The sequence below is a fragment of the Moschus berezovskii genome, chromosome 17, assembly GCF_049115385.1.
Source record: "Moschus berezovskii isolate FMDL1 chromosome 17, NW_MosBer_1.0, whole genome shotgun sequence".
NCBI classification, from domain to species: Eukaryota; Metazoa; Chordata; class Mammalia; order Artiodactyla; family Moschidae; genus Moschus; species Moschus berezovskii.
Genome location: NC_142476.1, coordinates 19,673,080 through 19,695,259, shown reverse-complemented (window position 1 = coordinate 19,695,259; position 22,180 = coordinate 19,673,080). Strand labels below are relative to the sequence as shown.

The window sequence follows — 22,180 nt, the reverse complement described above, 5'->3', positions numbered from 1 at the left end:
GAGATGACTTTGTGTTATGTCTTAGACTGGAAGTTCTCAACCTTTCTCCTGTTAAGACCCTGTATGGGTCAAGGTCCTACAGAGAAACAGAATCAGTAGTGTTTGTATATGTTATAAATAAATATTATCTATATAATTAGGATTATGGTAATTATGGAGGCGGAGAAGCCCCAAATCCACCCTCGGCAAGATAGAGACCCAGGAGAGGCGGTGGTTACGTTCTAGTCTGAGTGCGGAAGACTGGTGTCCCAGCTTGAAAGCAGTCAGCATGAATTCACCCTTATCCAACTTTCTGTTCAATTCAGACCTTCAGTGGACTGGGTGAGGCCTACGCACAGTAGGAGGGTGATCTGCTCTACTCAGTCTTTTGATTCAAATGGTAATCTCACTCCAGAAACACCCTCACAGACACACCCAGAATAATGTTTAACCAAATATCGGGGCATCCTGTCCCAGTCAAGTGGACACAGAAAATTCACCAGAAGACACAGAAAATGAGCATAATCAGTGGATTAGGTTCCTGTGTATGACTTCAGATCCATAGTTTCTAGGTTGTTCCCATGTCTATATTTGTTTTCCCACAGTTCAAGAAAGAAAATTGGAATTCAGATGACAGTGATGTTTTTGGGATAAATTTGAACTCTATTTTAAAAGATAAACTACTTTTATACTTGATAAGTCAGAATTTTAGCAATATCTGACTCATCCTGCCACATGGGTGTTGAGAAATGTCCTCAAGGATGGGTAGGGATCTGCCAGGCAGACCACCAGGAGAACAGTGCTTGTGGCAGAAGGAACGGCATGTGTGAGGACGTGAGGGCATAGAGTGATTGTGGAACCACAAATAACCTGATATGATGAAAGCAGAAGGTGCCTGGGAGGGAAGCAGTGAGTGACGAAGCTGTCCAAAACGACATTACAAAGGCCTTTGTTTGCTAAACTAATGGAATTTTATTCAGAAGGTGGTGAAAGCCATTGAATGGTTCTAAGCAGTGTTGAGTCATATTTTAAAATTTACTTTTAATTTTTACAGTTTAATCTTTAAAATTTAGGGTAAACACAAATTCATATGGAATAGCATTCAAAAGGATATTACAATGAAGAATCTCCTTTCCTGGGATCATCCATGTTTCTAGTATCTTATGTATATTCTAGTACCTATGTTCATTCCAGTATCTTATTTATGTTATATGAATAGACAAGAAAATGTTTTTCTATTCTTATCCAAGAGACAGTAAATTATGCATTGGAATACTGATACACCTTAACATCACCCTTCTAAAAAGAATGTTCCAGTTAAGAAAAGTTTGCATATGCAGCAAAGATGATGATGTTTAGTTTTTCACTTGGGAGACGGTGTACCTTAGGCACATTCTCCAAGTTGGGAAATAGGAGCTGGGCTGAGGGTTAGATGTGGCAGGCTGAGGAAGCTGTGGGATATCCCAGTGACATGCCCGTAGAGGGTCTTAGGGTCAGGAGAAATGTCTGGTTTGGAAAGATGGATTGACAGCATGTTATTCTTGCCTTGAGAATCTCAGGGATGGGGGAGCCTGGTGGGCTACCGTCTATGGGGTTGCACAGAGTCGGACACGACTGGAGTGACTTAGCAGCAGCAGCAGTATATAGATAGTGGTTAAAGCTACATTAATGGATGCAGCTTCCCAGAGAAAGGAGTATATTGAGAAGAGAAGAACAGTGCCTTGGTTAATCATTAGAAAGAGAGGTATTGTGAGAACAAGAGAGGAGAGTCCATCTCATATTGTGGTAGGAGTGAGGGTTCAAGGATGTTGGATATTCACAGAATTCTGGGGACAACTAGGAAAACACTTGGTGGCTTTGTTGCCAGGAGCAATGCCTGAAGTTGTACGGCAGAGCTGGTCCTGTGAACGTATTGCTGCTGTTGCTATTGGGTGTGGATTCAAAACATGCAGTGTTGACCCGACCATCAGTGGACCATGGGCATCAATTCCAGAACCACATCTGCTGCCTCTGGGACCTGGGTGATGCTGCCGTGCTCTTGCAAAAGGGGCCCTGCACCGTTCCTCCATGGAGACCGTGCAGTGACGGGGATGGGCGTCTCTGATGATGATTCCCTAAACATAGGAAGACAGTGTGGACCCTGTGTGGCCATGAAGAATGTCACATGTGCGTGTCAGGTGACAAACGCTGAAGGTACAACAATTAGAAGGTAATTGGTGACCCTTGAGACGGTAGTTTCTGGGTAGTGTGAGTAGACTTTTGAGTATAGTGGGTTGAGAAATGACTAGGAAATGAGGAATCTGAGCCATTGTGTATTGATTATGGTTTCAGGAGAGAAAGAGTGGAGAGGTGTACAGAACTTGAAACAGTAGTATGACTATTGTTTAACAGAAATGAGTCTATGAAAGGGAGATTTGAAGATGAAGGAAGGGAGTAGAGAGGAGGGTAAGTAGTTGATGCGGTGGGGTTCCTGAGTCAGCGAGGAGCGAGTTCTGATTCAGTGTGGAAGGATGGCGCTAAAGCACCTGCTCGTGTTTGTGAAGGTGGAATGTGGATGAGAATGGATACGAATGACCTCTGCTCTGTCTGTAAATGGGGAGGTGATGTTGGCTGAGAATTAGAAGGCACAGGTCAGGTGGGATCTTGAAAAGAGAAGTGAAGACTTGGAATAGCTGTTGATGGGAAGGAGAGTGTTGTTAGAGGAAGAGGAAAAGGACAGGTCCCAGCTGAGAATGCAGAGAGTAGCCCAGTGTCTGCTGTTGAATCTGTATGGGCAAGTGTGATAGGAAGGCAAGCAGAGAGAGACGGTGAGGGCTGGGGGAGGGGCTACTTGAAATGATGTCACAGGGTCTAGTGAAATGGGAAAGGAAGTAAAATCTGGAGAGTTGATGATGGGGGGAAAAGAAGATGGGGATAGAGATATCAAAGAGAAGCCCAAGAGCAGGCTGGATGGGATAAAGGAAAGGACGGGAGGAAAGGAAATATATGTAGTCGTTGTGTTGAATGCTGGTCTGTAAGGTTTCAGAGATGAAGCAGTTCCCAGTGATAACCAGGCGCAGGATATGGAGAGGGGGTGAAAATCACTGGAATATAGAGGCTGGACTGTTGACTGATTTTTTCCCCTTGAACATTAAGATTCCCTTGCTGATAGCAGGAGATGGGATGTGGCCAGGTAATGAAAAGGAGGGACTGAGAATTTGATAAATGAGATAGTAAATGAAAGACTAAGCCCAAGTTGTGGCTTATTTGTAAGCATTCAACTATCAATAATCAGATAACAGTAATGGTATTGCTGAAGGGCATAAAAATTTTTTATGGGGGTATGGTAGTTTCAGGGGATCTTTACTAAGTGGTTTTTGTTTGTTTTCTGGTACATGAATCTTAAAGAAGGGGAGCTTCTTTTCTTTTTTTTTTTTTTATGAGTGTCAAACAATTATTGTTTGGAACATGAAGTGTGGAGTTTGAAACTCCCTACTCCAAACACCATGATGGGAAAAAGCAAGGTGCTTGTGAGAGCCAGTTTCAACTAAAGCAGGAAGGTGGTGGGAACGATCCATGAAGATGCTGAGGCTGGGAATTTTCTACATATGATGGCAGGTTCCCAGATGACTCAGAGACCTTTAGTGAATGAGACCTTTAGCTGGAGGAAGGTGCAGGAGGAGAGTGATGATGGGTACTGTGGGGTTTAAAACAATTTTAAAAAATCATGTGTAGCTGCAGAGTTTGCTCTGGATGCTATGTGTCGCCACATAGACTTGGAAGCCTGGGGAAACTTTTCAAGAATGTCAGAGACAGTTGTTCTTTTCAATAACGTGTCATCGGTCTGTGAGAGTGTTACTTTTTTTGTGTTTGACAGAAAAAAAAAGATGAAAGAACCAGAACCTAGCGAATTTGGCTAGTTGAGGAGGCAAAGTGGAGCTGAAAGTAGCAGAATGGTTTCTGTAGTCCTGGCGAACAGGCAAAGCTTGCTCGTGCACAAGTGAACCTGATAATCACCAAATGTCTAGTTCAGTCTGAGTTGCATCAGAATCACTGCAGCTGAGGTTACTGAGATTTCAGAAGTCTTCCCTCCAGTCATACATGTTGGCCTTCAGCGATGAGGCTTACCAGCCGAGGTTCTTTCTCAGTGTCCTTGGGCCATGTGGATTCAGCCTGAAATTCTTGGGTCTTCACAACCTTAAGATTTTGATAAAGAACTCTCTGGAAATTTTTGGAATGTGAGGTAGGATTTCTGATATAAGAAGTCCCTGGGGAGATGTGAGTCTCTACCAAATGGTGCTGTCATGTTTTTAGCATACTAACATTTGTTTTTTGTTTTGTTTTTAAAGTTTGGAATTCTCTCTCTAGCTGATCCACTGAGTTTCAGGCAAATAAGAAAAAAAGAACAAATTAGTAGCTTGAAATGCTTTTAAACAGCTAAAATTCCAGCTGTTAGGGCAATAGGGAACTAATGCAAAACTGTGTAACAGAGCATCCGTGTGTACACAGATAACACGATGAGGAAACACTTACTTTGTATTGTTCCAGAGGCTCCTGAAAATAAGAAATTCTCTCAGAAGCCAAACACTTCAATTCAGTTTAGAAAATATTGGAGACCCTCTCTGAGAAGGTGCTGGCTTTAAAGCTTGTATAGATATATTAGTTTTCTAGGGCTGCTGTGACAAATTACCAAGAACTGGGTGGCTCAATACAGCAGAAATTTATTCTCTCCCAGTTCTGAAGGCTAGAAATCTAAAATCAAGGTGTCGGCAGGGCCTGCTCTCTTTGAAGCTCTGGAAAGAATCTGTTCCACGCCTTTCTCTTCATTTCTGGTGCTGCCAGCATCCTTGGCTTTCCTTGGTTTGAGACCTGTCCCTCCAGCCTCTGCATTCATGCTCACGTATGTCTCTCTGCATCTGTCTGATGAGGCCACTAGTCATACTGGATTCAGGGTCCGCCATTTTCCAATATGACCTCATCGTAGCCAACTATACCTGCAACGGTAGCCCTATTTCCACATAAGGTTACATTCTGAGGATTCTGGGGAAGACTTGAATTTAGGGAGGAACATTATTGAACCCGATGTAAGAAGCTTCGAAAATGAGTAACAAGTGGCTTCTATCTTCAGGAAGATGTAGTTCCTGATGTAGCTGGGGAACAGGCTGTAGGAAACTTTAATGCAAAGTGATGGATACAGAATACTGTGAACACATGGAAGGGTGAGTGGTTGGTTGTGACTTCCAGGGGCTCTGGGTGGGGATCGTGGCAGACCTGAAGTATAACTAGTGTTATCCAGCTGGCAGAAATTGGGAAACTGAGCCTTCTGGGCTGAGGGGCCTGTCTGAGCAGGCTCAGAGATGCAAGCGTGTGTCCAGTGTGTGGGGTGCTCGTGCTGTCTGGAGTGTACAGTCAGAGGATAGCATGGCCTGTGGGTAGGGGTTGCATGTGATGTGGTGGCCCCTGGGGAGGGATGGAGAGGAGCGGAAGGAGGAAGTGCAGGTGAAGCACTCAGGAAGTCTGAAAAGTGGTGGGAGCCTGGTGGTTCATCTTGGTGAATGCCTGCCACAGAATTAGCTCTTCAAGAGGTAGTGGTTCAGAGGAGGGCTCAAGGAGAGGCTGACGGACCATTCCTAAGGGAGCTCTGGAGCACACTGCTGAACTCAGAGGTGCTGGACGAGACGCTTCTGTGCTTCTTCTCAGCTCCAAGTTCTGTGACTATTGGGTAGAAATCTCTTCACCAACCGTATTTCACCTCTCACTAGTAATCAGGTTTCTGCTTCCTCTTCCCTTTCTTTCTGTCGAGCATCCTCTACATGCCCCTGAAGACACAATAGTGAGCATGAAGGCAAAGCTCCGTTTTCCTCTCTTCCCTAAAGCATTAGCCCCAGGAGTAGAGTCGGCTCCCCATAAATGTTGCTTTGGGTTGAATGTGAGGAAAAAACGACAAGGCAGTTTTGCCCAGGGTAATGAGTTCTGCTTCAGAGTAGAGCTGCTTTGAAAGATGATTTCAGGAACCTCCTTATGAGGAGGTGGTGAGTAGGTGGCTGCTTACATGTGCTTGATTTCTGAGTCATCAAAAAGGCTTCTTTGCCTCCCAAAATATCTCCTTCATCCAGGCTGTGGGTACTTTTAATTCCGCGACTGGAAGCTGGTTTCCCTCTGTTAAAATGCAAATACCCTATGGGGAGAGGATATCCATTTACCATCATCAGTCTATTGCACCTTAATATGAGGATTTTCTCAACCATTTCTCATGCAAGATTTTTGAGAAAAGCATGTGGAGGGAAAGGGGATCCAGGGGGTGAATACTGGACATGGCAAAGGTAAACTTTATCAAAGTTAGCAGTTTGGATGAACTACCTGGCTCTGTAGTCCCTTTTGCCTAGTAAGATCCATTATTACATCTTGGCAGGTGTATGTTGGGCCAGAAATGATCATTTCTGTTGGGAATTTTATGGTTACAAAATTTTAAGGGCTTCTCAGGTGGTGCTAGTGGTAAAGAACAATCCCTAGGTCAGGAAGATTCCCTGGAGAAGGGAATGACTACCCACTCCTCCTCTCCTATGGACAGAGGAGCCTGGCCAGGCTACGGTCCATGGGGTTGCAAAGAGTTGGACATGACCAAGCAACTAAAACTTTCAGTTTCACTTTTTTCACCCATGCTTCAGTGAAATAATTTGTGTGGTAACCTGTTTGGTTTTTATTGCCAAGGCTATGCTCCCTATGGTTTGTGTGTTCATTTGCCAGAGAAGGCTAATGATAGCTGCTGTCACAAGTACCCCCAAAGTTTCAGTGGCTTATATAAGAGGTTCCTTTTTTCATCAACATCACGATAGGATTCAAGCTGATTTGGGCGATACTATATTCCATGTATCCTCCAAGGGACTCAGACCCCTTCCATGCTGCGTGTCTGCCATCTTCAGCTGTTGTTCAGTTGCTAAGTTGTGTCCAACTCTGCGACCCCGTGAACTGCAGCAGGCTTCCCTGTCCTTCACTAACTCCTGGAATTTGCTCAGACTCATGTCCACTGTGTCTGTGATACCATCCAGCCATCTCATCCTCTATCACCCCCTTCTCCTCCAGCCCTCAATCTTTCCCAGCATTAGGGTCTTTTCCAATGAATCAGCTCCTTACATCAGGTAGCTAAAGTATTAGAGCTTCAGCTTCAGTCCTTCCAATGAATATTCAGGGTTGATTTCCTTTAGGATTGACTTCTTTGGTCTCCTTGCAGTCCAGGGGACTCTCAAGACTCTTCTCCAGCACCACAATTTGAAAGCATCAGTTCTTTGGCACTCGGTCTACTTAATGGTCCAACTCTCACATTTGTACATGACCACTGGAAAAACCATAGCTTTGACTAGATAGACATTTGTCAGCAAAGTGTCTCTGCTTTTTAATACGCTGTCTAGGTTTATCATGAGCTTCCCTGTTGGCTCAGATGGTAAAGCATCTGCCTCCAATGTGGGAGACCCGGGTTCAATCCCTGGGTTGGGAAGATCTCCTGGAGAAGGAAACAGCAACCCACTCCAGTATTCTTGCCTGGAGAATCCCACGGACAGAGGAGCCTGGTAGGCTACAGTCCATGGGGTTGCAAAGAGTCGGACACGACTGAGTGACTTCACTTCTTCAGGTTTATCATAGCTTTTCTTCCAAGGAGCAAGCATCTTTTAATTTCATGGCTGCAGTCACCCTCCACAGTGATTTTAGAGCCCAAGAAAAGAAAATCTGTCTCTGTTTCCACTTTTTACCTGTTTGTCTGAAGTAATAGGACCAGATACCAGATATCTTAGGTTTTTGAATGTTGAGTACCTGACCTCAAAGAAGGCATGCCCTGGGGAATAGAGAACTTGTAGAGAAAGCATTCTTACATTTAGCTCCTTGGCTTGGAAGTGACACTTCTTACACCTCGAATTCCATTGGCTGGACCTGGTTCCAGAGACTTACCCAGATGGAAAGAGGCTGGGAAATGTGGTTAGCTGTGTGTCCAGGAGGAGGCAACCTTGGTGAGTCTGACACAGATTCACCAGGAAACTTTTACGTGTTTTCCTTCTGTCTGTGACACAACCTGACACTTGAGTGTTGTCATTAAACGGTATGGAGGACCAAGAAGGAAACAGCTGAAAACTGTCCAGTGCTTAGAGATGTGACAAGTCATTCACTCCGCCTGGTGAAGGGCATCATTCTGCAGTTAGATTTTTGCTGAGTAAGAGAGACCAAAGTCTTCATTCAGAGAAATGTCTTTATGATGTTTATTTGCTTTTTAATAGAATTTGGGAAATTTAATGGAAATCTCCTTTCCTTGCACCTTGGAATCATTTTGGAATGGGCGTTTGAGATTTGAATGGTATAGCTTCTGTAATGTGTTTCAGCTCCCTTAGGAGATAAGAAAGAGTAAGTTGGCCTATGCAGAAGTTGTAGAGCTCTTCCCGTCCACCTCCTGCATTGTCTAGACAGGTGAACTGAGAGGTAACTGCATGGTTCACATTTACACAACAAGTTAGTGACCTACCTGGGTGGTAGACCCCATTTTAAAGATTTCTACACTAGTGTTCCTGCCCTACCACAGTTCTGTTCCCTAGAGAACTGTTTGGAGAATAGCCCTGTCCTGGTGGGATTTGAAGGAGGAGGCTTTAAGCAGGTAAAATCAGAAGGCTCTTTCTGGTTTTGAGATTCCTTGATTGATTGAGATTAAGTACATTTTGTCTGGCTGTATTCCTGACCTGACTGAAGTGTTGTAACCTTCCAAGAGTTTGTAACTTTCCTGGGAAAACAGAATCTCAATTCTTTATTCTTTTCAGTTTCTTTATTTTTATCTTAAAAAATTATTTGTTCTTTAAATATATATTTTTGTAATTGTAAAGGTAACACTTTTTAATTATAGAAATTAAGTAAATATATGCAAGTGTAACAAAAATACATACAAAATGTAATAAAAATTGCCTGTAATTCTATAATTTGACAGTGTAGCAATTATCCCTGTTAATGTTTTCTGTCTTTCCATGTGTGTTTCCTGACCATTTTTCAAAATAAATATGCAACTCTAAAAATATTTCATATTACTTAATATGAAATATTATACAACCCTTAATGTTGTTTTAAAATGAATAGTATGGAAAAATGCTCATATTTGTATTTGTATACACATATACAATATAATTAGAATGGAATTCAAATTTTATTTGTCTTATTTTTTATTTTAGCTTATTTGCTTTTTAAAGGATGTAGGGAAAAGCTAATGGAAATCTCCCTTCTGTGTATGTTGGAATAAAACTCTTATTATATTGTATCTAAGCATACAAGTATACATGGGCATTTCTCTAGGTCATGACTTACTTTAAAGCAGTGTTTTCAGGGTTGCATACTACTGCGTCTCATGGGATACATGTGCTGAAGGAAGCCTCTGGGGAGGTGGTGGGACGGAGTTGGTGTCCTCTGCTCTCGGCCCTGACCCTGTGCCCCTTTCCTCCCAGGGCATCAGCAGCCTGTTCAGCTCTCTGAAAGTCGTCCGGCTGCTCCGTCTGGGGCGAGTGGCCCGGAAGCTGGACCACTATATTGAGTATGGAGCCGCCGTGCTGGTGCTGCTGGTGTGTGTGTTCGGGCTGGCCGCTCACTGGATGGCCTGCATTTGGTACAGCATCGGGGACTATGAGATCTTCGACGAGGACACCAAGACCATCCGCAACAACAGCTGGCTCTACCAGCTGGCCATGGACATCGGCACCCCTTACCAGTTTAACGGGTCCGGCTCAGGGAAGTGGGAAGGGGGCCCCAGCAAGAATTCCGTCTACATCTCCTCGTTGTATTTCACCATGACCAGCCTCACCAGCGTGGGCTTTGGGAACATCGCCCCGTCCACAGACATTGAGAAGATCTTTGCCGTGGCCATCATGATGATTGGCTGTAAGTATCACGGTCACTGGGCAGGGGTGGGGCATTAAGTTTGTCCATCCTTTTGGTTAGCCGGAAATAGGGCAATGGCTACAGTGCCAGGAGGATCGGGGTGTTATGGCTTAAAATAAGGGAGGGTTCTTTGTTTTTGAAGACTAGCTTTATAGTTTTCCTATTAATTTAAATAGTATATATTTACTGCACAGAAATTCAGAAAATAACAAATGAACACAAAGTAGAAACTAATGACTGCTGCTACTGCTAAGTCGCCTCAGTCGTGTCCGACTCTGTGCGAACCCATAGACGGCAGCCGACCAGCCTCCGCCGTCCCTGGGTTTCTCCAGGCAAGAACACTGGAGTGGGTTGCCATTTCCTTCTCCAATGTGTGAAAGTGAAAAGTGAAAGTGAAGTTGCTCAGTCGTGTCCGACTAGTAGCAACCCCATGGACTGCAGCCCACCAGGCTCCTCTGTCCATGCGATTTTCTAGGCAAGAGTACTGGAGTGGCTTGCCATTGCCTTCTCCGAGAAACTAATGACTAACCATACATAATTCTGTTTCTTAAAATTGCTGTTAACTTTTGGTGTTTCCCTTAGAGATTTTTGTCTGTCCATATCTGAACACACAGTTAACACGTTTTAATAGTTAAAATGAGATCATGCTATACATTTTGGTATACTTCTTGTTCACAAAACAGTGAATTGTGGAAGTTTTTCCACGGCAATTTAAAAATAGCTCTAGATTGCACAGCTTAGTGTGGTACTAGAGAAAGAATGCATGAAAACAAAATCTGAAGTATCTCATTAATAATATTTTGTATTGATTATATCTAGAAATAGTAATGGTTTTGCTACAGTGGGTTAAGTAACATATTCTAGTACAATAGTTTCGTATATATTTTTACTCTTTAATGCGAATCCTAGGAAAATTTTAAATCTTACTTCTATTGAACAGTGTTGATCTAGATCAATATTTTTGATGTCTGCTTGGTGATTAAGAGATTTTCTAAATCCAAAAGAAAAAAACCTACAGGAAGAAAATATTTCTTGTTCAGTTGAGAAGTAATGGGGTTTTGGATTAACTTCACTGGACTGAAAAACAGAACCCTAGTTCTCAAGGAAAGTACACTTGACCCTCTGTATCCATGGATTCTGCATCCTTGCATTCAACCAACCATGGATTGAAAATATTAAAAAGAGAAAATTCCAGAAAATCCATAAACCTTAAATTTGCCACATTCAGGCAATTATTTACATAGCATTTACATTGTACTAGGTATTATAAGTATCTAGGGATCATTTAAAGTATATGGGAGAATGTGTGTAGGTTATAGGCAAATCCTATGCCATTTTTTATAAGGGACTTAAAAATCTGTTGGTTTTCGTATCTTCTAATCAATTGGTTCTGGAACCAATTCCCTGTGGACGGAGGGGTGAAAATGAAAGTCACTCAGTTGTGTCCAACTCTTTGCTACCCCATGGACTACATGGTCCATGGAATTCTCCAGGCCCAAATACTGGAGTGGGTAGCCGTTCCCTTCTCCAGGGGATATTCCCCACCCAGGAATCAAACCAAGGTCCCCTGCTTTGCAGGTGGATTCTTTACCAGCTGAGCTACCAGGGAAGCCCTTAATTTTTAAATGCTTAACCATTGACCATCTTGTAGTTGTTGCCACTATTACCAAGTCTGGAAACAGCCTTGGGTTGTAAACAACAGTGAACTCCCCTCACTAAAGGGAGTCTTAGGGAAGATTAGGCCTAACTGGGCTGGGGAAAGCACATGAACTTGAGTGGATTGGACTCATTGTGAACCTGCCGAATGCACCCTGTTGGTGCTTCCATGACACATTGTGGTGTGAGAGAGGACAGACCTCCTGTGAAGCATGGGTTTGGATGGTGATCTGGTCACAGGTGATGAAGCTGGGCCCTAGTTCCAGCTGGCAGAATCCCTTCTGCTTGATGTGCTTCCTCAGGGTGGAGTTGACATCTTGTTACACCAGCCAGGGGATTCTAAGACCAGGGAAACTGAGGCTTCAGTTTGTCTGGCTTTGTCCAGCCCATCCATGATCCAGGGACCCCTTGGCAAGTGGATTTTGTTACCCCTTTTGTCCCATTTGCAGCTTGCCTCCTTTTTATTTGCCATCACCTCATCATGTCTGATGCACTCCTTTCCTAAAAGCCCCTCTGCCATACCCAGAGCCCAGCTCTGTGTGTTTACCAAATGCATCTAAGGCTTAACTGGTTTGTGGGAAGTATGTGCCAGGGAACTTTTGGGTCCATTATTTTTTTTTAAATGGATTTTAATAGAGATGATTGCCTGACCATGGGGAGAAGCATTAAGTATCTGTGGGTGGCTAATTGCTTTAGCTTAATTAGAACTCGAGGTACTTTCTCATGTCGTGTAAAAGGATTTAAGATCTTTTCTCTTCTAGAACTATTTCAGCCTTAACATCTCTTAGTTTTCTAGGCAGTGCTTGCAGCATTTTGTGAGCCTTGGGGCACCAGTAAACAACCAGATGCACCGTGCTCCGGGCACAATTTCTATCTCTCAGAGGGAAGATGAGATGCTCTGTCAATCGAAATACTTCATTATATGCATTACAGAAAATTTGCTGAGAGTGGTCAGTTAGAAAATAGGCTCCATTTCATGAGCTCCCTGAAGGCTTTCAACTATGAGGAGACTTCCTTGCAACTTTTTACCTGGAAGAAAAGATAAGAAAGCAGCCCTGGTGGCATATGAGGATAAACTGTTTTCCAAAGCCATTCTTTTCCAGAGAAAATAATTTCCTGGGTATAGTCTCTAAAGGAAAACCCAAACAATTATCATCACCTCTTTTCTCTCCCCACCTTTTCAAAGCTTTGCAGTGTTTCCATTTCTTTTTTTTTTTTTTAAGTGCAATACACAGGCAGTCACCTCTGCAATATGCCCTAAGTATGAGATTTAGGTAGGCAAGTCTGCTTAATTGTTAGTTTCCCGATCACTTGCTGTTTGCCAGGTGCTGTGCTAAATATTCTCCTGTTTGCAACAACTCTATGCCTTAGAGATTATTAAGTACATTTTACAAGGAAATGGAAGCTGGGAAAAGTTAACTCCTTTGCCAAGAATGCATGGGTCGTACTTAGGAAAGACAAGATTTGTGTGTGGGACTCTGAATTAAAAGCCCAGCTCTTTCCCCTGTGCCCGTCTGCGATGGCATGGACTGAGAACACAGACCTCATCAGCCTGTGCTCTCTGGGTCACCACTCACACTTTGAAAATTCTTTCCGTAAACTTGAGCAAGCCAGCGGTTTCTACAGTGGGAAGTTTTTGTACACTTGTCTGTTGTTTTAATTTAAGAACAAGTTTACGGTAGAAACTCGGGGGACCAGGTGCTTCAGACACCAACCGTTTTTTCAGCAACCTGTCACTTAGAGCTGTTCCCCTTTCCGTGTGACAAGTCTGACAAATTCTTGCACTAACAACAAAGTTATTGCCCTGTGTGTAATGCGCTGGTAATTACCTTGTAAACTCACATTCCGGACAACCTTTGTCAGGACAGCTGCTGATGTCTTACTCGGTTTACGGGGCTCTCTTTTGTCTTGTTTTGCCTGTGTGCACACGTGCGCACTTGCGTCCTTACTGTATGGCTCACGGGATTGGATGACCCCAGGACTGGGATCTTGGGTAACAGGGAACACTGACCACAGCCTGCATTTATGCTCCAGGGTCAATGCCTCTCCCTCCCCAGTCCCCCTTGAATCAGACTAGCATTCTTCAAGGGGAGTAGAGGGAAATAAAGCCAATGAGCTTTGAAGTACTGGTAACATTGTGATTTTCTCCTTTTTGCTTTGAATTTTATATGCATCGGTAATAGTATTTCTTGATTATTCTGTTGCCATGTATTAACCATAATAAAGATTATCCAGAAGCCTTCGCATTGCTTCTCCTCTTTGTTCTCTGTCACTGAATATCTTATGGTAACTTAGCTAATTCCCCAGAGGCTGCCAGGAAGCAGGAAAACCAAGTATTTTCAAATTTGCTCACGTTTCTCAATTCTGATATTTAAAAAGTGCAATAGGAAGAGAAGACTTGGCTAAAATGAGCATTTGTGATCATGTCTGGATATTGGTGATCTACAGTGTGTCCACCTTCTGGATTTTGTGTCTAACTTGTAGCTTTTGACCTCGGGTGGGTGCAAATCAGCCCTGCCCTGATCCCCTTGCCATCCTTGAATAGGTCTTCAGTGGCCTCCTGCAAGGCTCACCCTGTGGGGTGATGGGTGGACCCCTCTTTTGCATGTGTGGTTTGCCTGTGTATTGATGCTGAGAGAAGCACAAGGCCCCTCTGGCCCTCAGGGTGACATTTGGGAGAGGTGACCTCATTTAGCAGACACGTACCGAGTGCCTCCCTCGATAGACCTCTGAGGATGGAGGTGTCTCTGTGGGTGGCACTCCCAGGAGTCCGAGGTCTGTTGGGGGTGGGCACTGGGGGTTGTGGGCCTGTCGCCCACCAACCAGTGAGTAGGGCCTGGAGATGGAGACTTCACTGTGGGTTGAGCCCTTTTGGGGCTTCTAGGGAGAAGGCAATGGCAAGCCACTCCAGTACTCTTGCCTAGAAAATCCCATGGATGGAGGAGCCTGGTAGGCTACAGTCCATAGGGTCGCTAAGAGTCAGACACGACTAAGCGACTTCACTTTCACTTTTCACTTTCATGCATTGGAGAAGGAAATGGCAACCCACTCCAGTGTTCTTGCCTAGAGAATCCCAGGGACGGAGGACCCTGGTGGGCTTCCATCTATGGGGTCACACAGAGTCAGACACGACTGAAGTGACTTAGCAGCAGCAGCAGCAGGGACCCCTCAAAGGTGGGGGGATTGTCAGGGATGAGGGGCGAGTCGGTAGGGGCATGACTGTGTCTGGGGGGATCTCTTCCAGGGAGAATTTGACGGTGAAGTGACAGTTCTCGTTTTCTTAATACGGGCTTTGCACTTTTCTGATTCTCTCCTCATAATGTCATTGCTGTCATCCTGTAATTGTAATTAAGCCACATTTAGTTCTTTTCTCTCTGATAATGGCAGGGGGTCCAGACATCGTACTCCTACTCCAGATGGTCTCCACCCCTCCAAGCCCAGCCCTTGGTGTTCTATCTCTGCATGTGTTCCCCCTGTCCTCCTCCACCTCAGCTCCTTAAATCCAGAGCAGAATGTGAGTGCTGAGGGGATACTTGTGAGCATCTGTTGAGTCCACAGCAGTGCCTCCTAGTTCTGCTGGGCTGGATCTCATCCTGTTCAGGGCTTTAGTCAACTTCTGCCCACTCCCTCCCCCGGGTGGGGACTGAGAGCTCGAAGAGAGTTATTGGACTCAACCATAGAGTTTCCTTACATCACCTTTCTTGGCAGGAAGGGATACTGGTAACCTGCTGCTGCTAAGTCATGTCAGTCGTGTCCGACTCTGTCCGTCTATAGAGAGACCCCTTAGACGGCAGCCTACCAGGATCCCCCATCCCTGGGATTCTCCAGGCAAGAACACTGGAGTGGGTTGCCATTTCCTTCTCTAATGTGTGAAAGTGAAAAGTGAAAGTGAAGTCGTTCAGTTGTGTCCAACTCTTAGCGACCCCATGAACTGCATGCTCCTCCGTCCATGAGATTTTCCAGGCAAGAGTACAGGAGTGGGTCGCCAGTGCCTTCCCCGAGTAACCTCCACCCAGCACAATTTGACCCGACTACCACCATCCTTGAGGTGTGCTTTGTGGCCCCCTTTCAGCTTAGATTGTTATTTGCAAGCAAATAGGGACTTTACCCTGACTCCAGGATTTTATTTAAGCATTCTAATTTCTTTTCATTTACCTTTGTGGAATATGCCTTTTTGCACTCTATACCATTATACTGGTTTTTCAAAAAGGATTGGGCCCATCTCCCTGGAGGCTGTAAGATGCTCTTAAGAGACTTCAAACACATACCAGGCTCTTAATAAAATATTTATGGTCTTGTTGAATCTGAACCGTTGAGAAAGTTCTGGAGTTTTAGAAATGGTGTTCAGTGCTATCTTTATTAGTTAGGATATAGGTTTAGTTGCTGGACAGAGATGGGACATATGTTTCTAAATGTGTAGGGCTGGACTGACTGCTCTGCAGTCATCAAAGCCCAGGTTTCTCTGCTGTCTTAAATACATGGCTTCCATACTGGGATCCCATATGGCCGTTCCAGCTTTGGCCAAATGTTCTTTCTCCAGAAAATAGGAGGGTGGTGTGGGACGGGGGTGGAACTGAACTCTCTTCCTGAGCTCCCTGAACTGTTTTCCTTTTGAGGACAAGACTAGGAAGTCGTGCATGTCACCTTTGTCCATATTCCTTTCGCTGGCACTTGGTAACCTGGCCACATGCCTAGCTGCAAAGGAGGCTGGGAAATGTAGTCTTCTTCCGGGTGGTCACGCATCCAGGTAGGAATGCAGTGACATAGATAAAGAACACAGTGAGGGATGGCCAGCGGCGTGTGTCTACCTCAGCCTTTCTCCCTCTCCTCCTCTGCCCTCAACTGATACCAGCAAACATTAGCCCTCTATGACAGGTAGGTCTTGTTGGAACTTCATCCCTGAATTGCTAGTTGAGAGGTTTGGGTTCAAGACCTCAATAGTTTGTATCTCTCTGCTTTAGATTGTACCTTTCATTTCCCGTGGCTTAGAGGTAAGAAGCTCTCCTGACCATCTTACTTGGTTGAAGTGAGAACTAAAAGAGATAATGACATAGGGTAGCTCTTTGAAAAGTTGAAAATCTACATTCAGACATCATGGTTTTATTGTTAATAACAGTGATTGTTTCTTGCTTGTCCCAGTTATTTTCCTTCCTGTTCTTAGAAAAGAAAATAATAATTGCTGTTCCCTTCTTAGGAACATGGGACTGCTATTTAATTTCATTTTAGGTTTATGCTCATTTTGGGAAATGGGGCAGTGGCCAGAGTGCTATGTCAGAAATAACTGTTCATTTCACATTTATTCTTAGAGCTTTTTTTTCTTGGCTAGCAAATCAGTTGTTTTTTTTTTCTCTAGACCCTGATTATTTAGAAAGCTCTATCTACCATTCTGCATTTCGGGTGGACATCTCCATCTTTAATACAACGTTGAGCTTTCTGTTCTCTGCCTCTGTGCCTGCTCTTCCCTAGGAGACCATCTCTGCTTATTACCTCCTGGTTCTCAGCCCTTCTTTGTCATCATACTTTTAAAGCTGATGGACCCTGCTTTGGGTTTACTTACTTGCACTTAGAATCACACTGCTCTGTAACATTCTTACGACTTCAGAGTTAGCTTTGTTGTCCTCAGTATATTTTTGTCTAGCTCCCATGAAACTCTAGGCTCCCAGAGGGCGGGACCTCTGGGTCTCTCTGCCCTTTCATTTCTCTGTGTCTGGGCACATGCTGTTGAAATGTGAGAAAAAGCACAAGCTTTGGAACCAACCGGTTCTTTAGACCTGTACCATTTAAAAAATTTTGTTAAATTTATGTATAGTTGATTTACAATGTGCCAATCTCTGCCATATAGCCAAGTGACACAGTTGTACCCATATACACATGTACCCATATACCCATATACACATGTGCGTGCTAAGTCACTTCAGTGGTGTTCGACTCTGTGACCCTACAGATTATAGCCCGCCAGCCTCCTCTGTCCATGGAGTCTCCAGGAGAGAATACAGAGTGGGCTGCCGTCCCTACTCCAGGGGGTTTTCCCGACCCAGGAATGGAGTCTGCATCTCTTTCATCCCCTGCATTGGCAAGTGGGTTCTTTACCATTAGCACCCCTTGCAAAGTCTAATTGCTACTGTACAGCAGAGTGACTCAGATAAACACATACTTTAAAAAAAGTTCTTTTCCATTATGGTTTATCACAGGATATTCACTATGGTTCCCATTAGCTCCTGTTTATCCATCCTGCATTGTACTAGCTTCCATCCATCCCTCTCCCTCCCTCCCTGTTCCTTGGCAACCACAGGCCTATTCTTTAAGTTTGAGTCTGTTTCCTAGGTAGGTTCATTTGTGCTGTATTTTAAATTCCACATATAAGTGATATCATATGATATTTGTCTTTTGGACTTACTTCACGTAGTATGATAATATCTAGTTGCATACTCTTGATTAATAATATCTAGTTGCATAGAACTCTTGATTAATGGCAGTTTCCTCCATTGAAAATGGACATACCAGCCTCTCCTTGATCATATTTTCAGGATGGAAAAACATAAAATGATGCCATGTACCCAGCCCAGTGCTTCGCACCTGGTGTTCTAACAGTGGTCCTTTCTCTCCCTGGCCCTCCGTTTCCACTCTTGCAGCACATTTCTAGCACTCATCCAACTACGACGCTTCTCAATCCTTTGTTAGTCCTTTGCATGTGCTCTGCTTTTTACAAATTTGAACTCGCATAAAATATCAGGTGCATTGCTGTATTTCAAGTACAGGCCATTAAAATATGTGTATCTGGATGTGAGTTTCCTAGATATAAAGCTTCTCTTAAAAACAAACAAAAAAAAAGATGGCCTGACTGCAGAGCAAGTTAGGGGAAGCTCTTAAAGGAGGAGAGAGTCATTTGCGTGATGAGGAAGCATCGCCTTCCAGAGCTGACTGTCAGGAGTTTCACTGGACAGGAAATGGTACCACGTGGAGTGTTAGTGTTCTCCCTGGAGGAGAGAAGGGACTGGAGATGCTCATGCACCGAACGCCAAGACCTGCCAGTGTCGTGCTGGGAACTTCACTCAACAGTCTCATACACTGGCTCTCTCATTCCTGTTTTGTAGATAAGAAAACCAAGGTTCAGAAACACAAAGTATTAAGTTATCTGAGGTCACAGTTTAAGACATCGCTTAACTGGGTTTTGAACTGAGTTTTATCCAGCATCAAAGTTTCATTTTGTTGCTTCCGTTGCTGATTTATTTTGGGATGTCAGTGGGGGAAAGTGTTCTCTTCAGGGTGTATGTTGTTGAGGGCAGTGGAAAAAAGTTGTCAAGAGAAAGGGGCTGTGGAAGAATTGCAGAGAGGGGGTGCTTTTTCTGGTGCCTGCGTGCTAAGTTGCTTCAGTCATGTCCAACTCTTTGTGATCCTATGGACTGTAGCCCTCCAGGCTTCTATGTCTGTGGGATTCTCCAGGCAAGAATACTGAAGTGGGTTGTCATGCTCTCCTCCAGCAGTTCTTCCCGACTCAGGGATTGAACCCACGTCTCTTATATCTCCTGCATTGGCAGGTGGGTTCTTTACCCCTAGCTCCACCTGCAAAGCCCGCTTTTCTGGAAGCCTTGTGTGTAATTTTGAATGATAATTATTGTGACAAAATATCTGATGTGTGTTGTGGGAAGATATGACCCTTGTTCATCACTGCCTTACTGCACTGGGAGAAGCGTTTACAACAGAGGCCTTAGATCTGAGGAAACTCTGCCAGTGGGAAGCCAACTGGATGAGGGGTATTGTCTCTGACCTTGTGGCTGCTCATGTCATTTGCAAAATCCTCTTCTTTCTCTTTTCAAATATTTCCATCCAAGTGGGAACTATCCTGTGGAGATGTTGCTGGAGTCAAGGCTTTTGTTTCTGTTTTGTTTCTGTGACTATTGTCTTCTTTGAGATTCTCAGTACCCCATGGGACAGGTAGTATTCTCTCCATGTATGTTTGTTTTGGGATAAGGAAATTGCGGGGCAGCGTGTTGAAGGTCACACAGCTGGTTAGAAGCAAGGTTGGGTTCAGGCCCGCGTCATCACCCCCAGCTCGGTGCTTTCCCGCATTTCTAGATCACCATGGTGGCGGCGGGTGCTGGCAGCCCAGGCTCGCAAGTCCTGCCAGTAGACTGTGGCAGCTGGCTCCTTCTTGGGACGTCCTCCGAGCTTGATGAGAAGAGGTGAGGGTGGGCGAAGGGTGCTTCGCCTCTCTTCTAGTTTCAGCCTAGGAACCTGACTAATCAAGTTTCACGCTTCCTCAGCTGCTTTGTACCCAGCCTTTGTTGTGGCTCTCAAACGCGAGGCTGACAACTACAGACAGCTTGAGCGAAATCACACAGCGGAGGAGATCATGTTCCTTCTTTAAAATTAGTCAGGAGGAGAGCTCACCAGGGAGATGTTTTCTAAAAAATACATGAACAAGTATGGTCCCTAAGAAGACAAACATTAGATTTGATTTCCCTGCCAATTCCCCAGAACCCCGGTCAATCAAGTCCTGAGTACCTTTGTTTAAGAGACATTTTTGGGTGTCTTCTGTGGACGGTGTAGGGCTTCCCTGATAGCTCAGTTGGTAAAGAATCTGCCTGCAATGCAGGAGACCCCGGTTTGATTCCTGGTTCAGGAAGATACCCCAGAGAAGGGATAGGCTACCCACTCCAGCATTCTTGGGCTTCCCCTGTGGCTTAGCTGGTAAAGAATCTGCCTGCAATGCAGGAGACCTGGGTTCAGTCCCTGAGTGGGGAAGATCCCCTGGAAAAGGGAAAGAGTACCCACTCCAGTATTCTGGCCTGGAGAATTCCATGAACTGTATATAGTCCATGGAGTTGCAAAGAGTTGGACACGACTGAGCAATTTTCACTTTCACTGTGTACCAGATACCATCGGTGCTGAGGGTGGAGCATTGAATGAGAGATGTAGCTCTGCCCTCTCATGGCTGATGGTCTGCTGGGGGGAACAGATCAGTAAATAAGAAATGGCTGTGAAGTGAGATGAGTCTGTACTGAGGACAGGTTGTTATGGGAACATGTTCAAGGGCTCCTCAGCCAGAAGGGATCAAGTAGAGGGTCAGGGGGTACATACTCTGTTTATTTGGGAAGAGCTCTGGTTCAGGCTCCTCCTCAGATTTTTCTCATTGCATCTTTTCTGCAAATGTCTCCCCAGTCAGACTTCCAATTGCCTTAGGTTCGGGGCTGTGTGAGCCTTTGCCTGGTCCACGGAGGGCTCAGTCAGTAGTGAATGAATGCAGTAAGGGGGTTAAAATAAGGCGTCATCCCTTCCTCAGGCTGCTTACAATCTAGTTTGGGAAGCATTAATGTGACGCTGGAAAGCAGTGAGTGCTCGTGGCATAGGTAGTAGGGCCCATCTGTGCTTTCAGACTCCTGGGAGCTGGTGACCATTTCTGTAAAGTGGAGGTAAGAGTGGCATTAAGGAGATTTTGCTTGGCCAGTGGATGATGGGTAGGATCTGGGTGGCATTCAGACAGAGAGGTTAAGGATTGTACTGATAATGATGTTAGCCTACACTGTGTAGGGCACTTTATACATATTCTTCCTTAAGTCTCCTGCCAATGCTGTGTCACAGGTATTATTACCAAGGTCTTCCAGGGGAGGGAACTGAAGCTCAGAGAGTTCAATTAGATCTCTCTGGGTCCACCTTAATATGACTGGTAGAGTCAGAACCGAATCCAGGTTCACTGTCCACCAGTTTGCACTGCCACCCCAGGATCCTGGCCGTGGAGCAAAAGGCTGCAGGGAAAACAGCACCGCCCCTTCCTGCCAAGTAGGAGAGTGAAGAGAGGGAGAAAGGCAGGAAGGAAAGGTGTGCTGGTCTGCGAAGGGCTGAGTGGCCACGCTGAGCCTCCTGGCTTGTCAACATCTTCGATTCCTTCCTGAAAGAGGCTAGTTAGTGCTTCGAGAGCACCTCTGACAGTCCGTCGCATGCCGAGAGACAGAGATTGCAGCAAGCAGCTGTCCGGCTGAGCTGCGGAGCTGTTTGAACATCCAGATCTCAGTCTTTTAGTATGTCATTTAGAAGAAGGACACCTGCGTGCAGATTTTATTTTTTTATTTGGAAGATACCAGCACTGATTTCTGGATTCTGTCACTCAGTTTGTTAAAGTTGCTATAGCCACAGTATTGATCAGCTTGTCCCCATCAAGGACTGTCCCCTAGTCCTGGATAGCCTGCTTCTGAAATGATGCTGCCAGAGAGGAGACTAGATAAGGAGGATGGCTTCTGTAAGCTAATCTTCACTGCCTTCAGAATCTGTCAGGCTGCACATGCAAATGACATTAGGTCAAGAACATAATTTTAATTTCTAAAATCATAAGAGAGGCCATCCACAGGACCAAAAGAGATAAGCACGGGTACGAATCCTGATTCCGTGACTGAATGCTCCAGTGAACAGGTTACTTGATTCCTGAGCCTGTTTTTTCATTTGTAAAATAGAGATGACGCCCCTTCAGCGGTGTGAGTGAAAGTAAAGGGTCTTCACTTTCAGCATGCTGCTGCCTGGTGCCCAGTCTGGAGCCCCAGATGGTGAGCTGGTTGATGGTGATGCCGTTCTCCCAGCACCCTTGGTCTGCATGTTTTGCTCAGCAGTTGAGTCAGAGACGTCGGCGGGCATTGGCGGGGGGTTTAGAGGAGGAGGAGGAGGAGGAGGTTTT

At 44.8% G+C, this 22,180-nt stretch overlaps 1 protein-coding gene across 1 annotated transcript in view; it reads left to right on the top strand.

The window, feature by feature from the left end:
- Window positions 1-22,180, top strand: part of KCNH1 (potassium voltage-gated channel subfamily H member 1) — a 424,393-nt gene that overhangs the window by 177,156 nt on the left and 225,057 nt on the right. Inside the window, exon 7 of the mRNA XM_088845243.1 lies at window positions 9,429-9,858. Within this exon, the coding sequence (XP_088701369.1) occupies window positions 9,429-9,858 (430 nt within the window). The remainder of the gene's footprint in view (window positions 1-9,428; window positions 9,859-22,180) is intronic.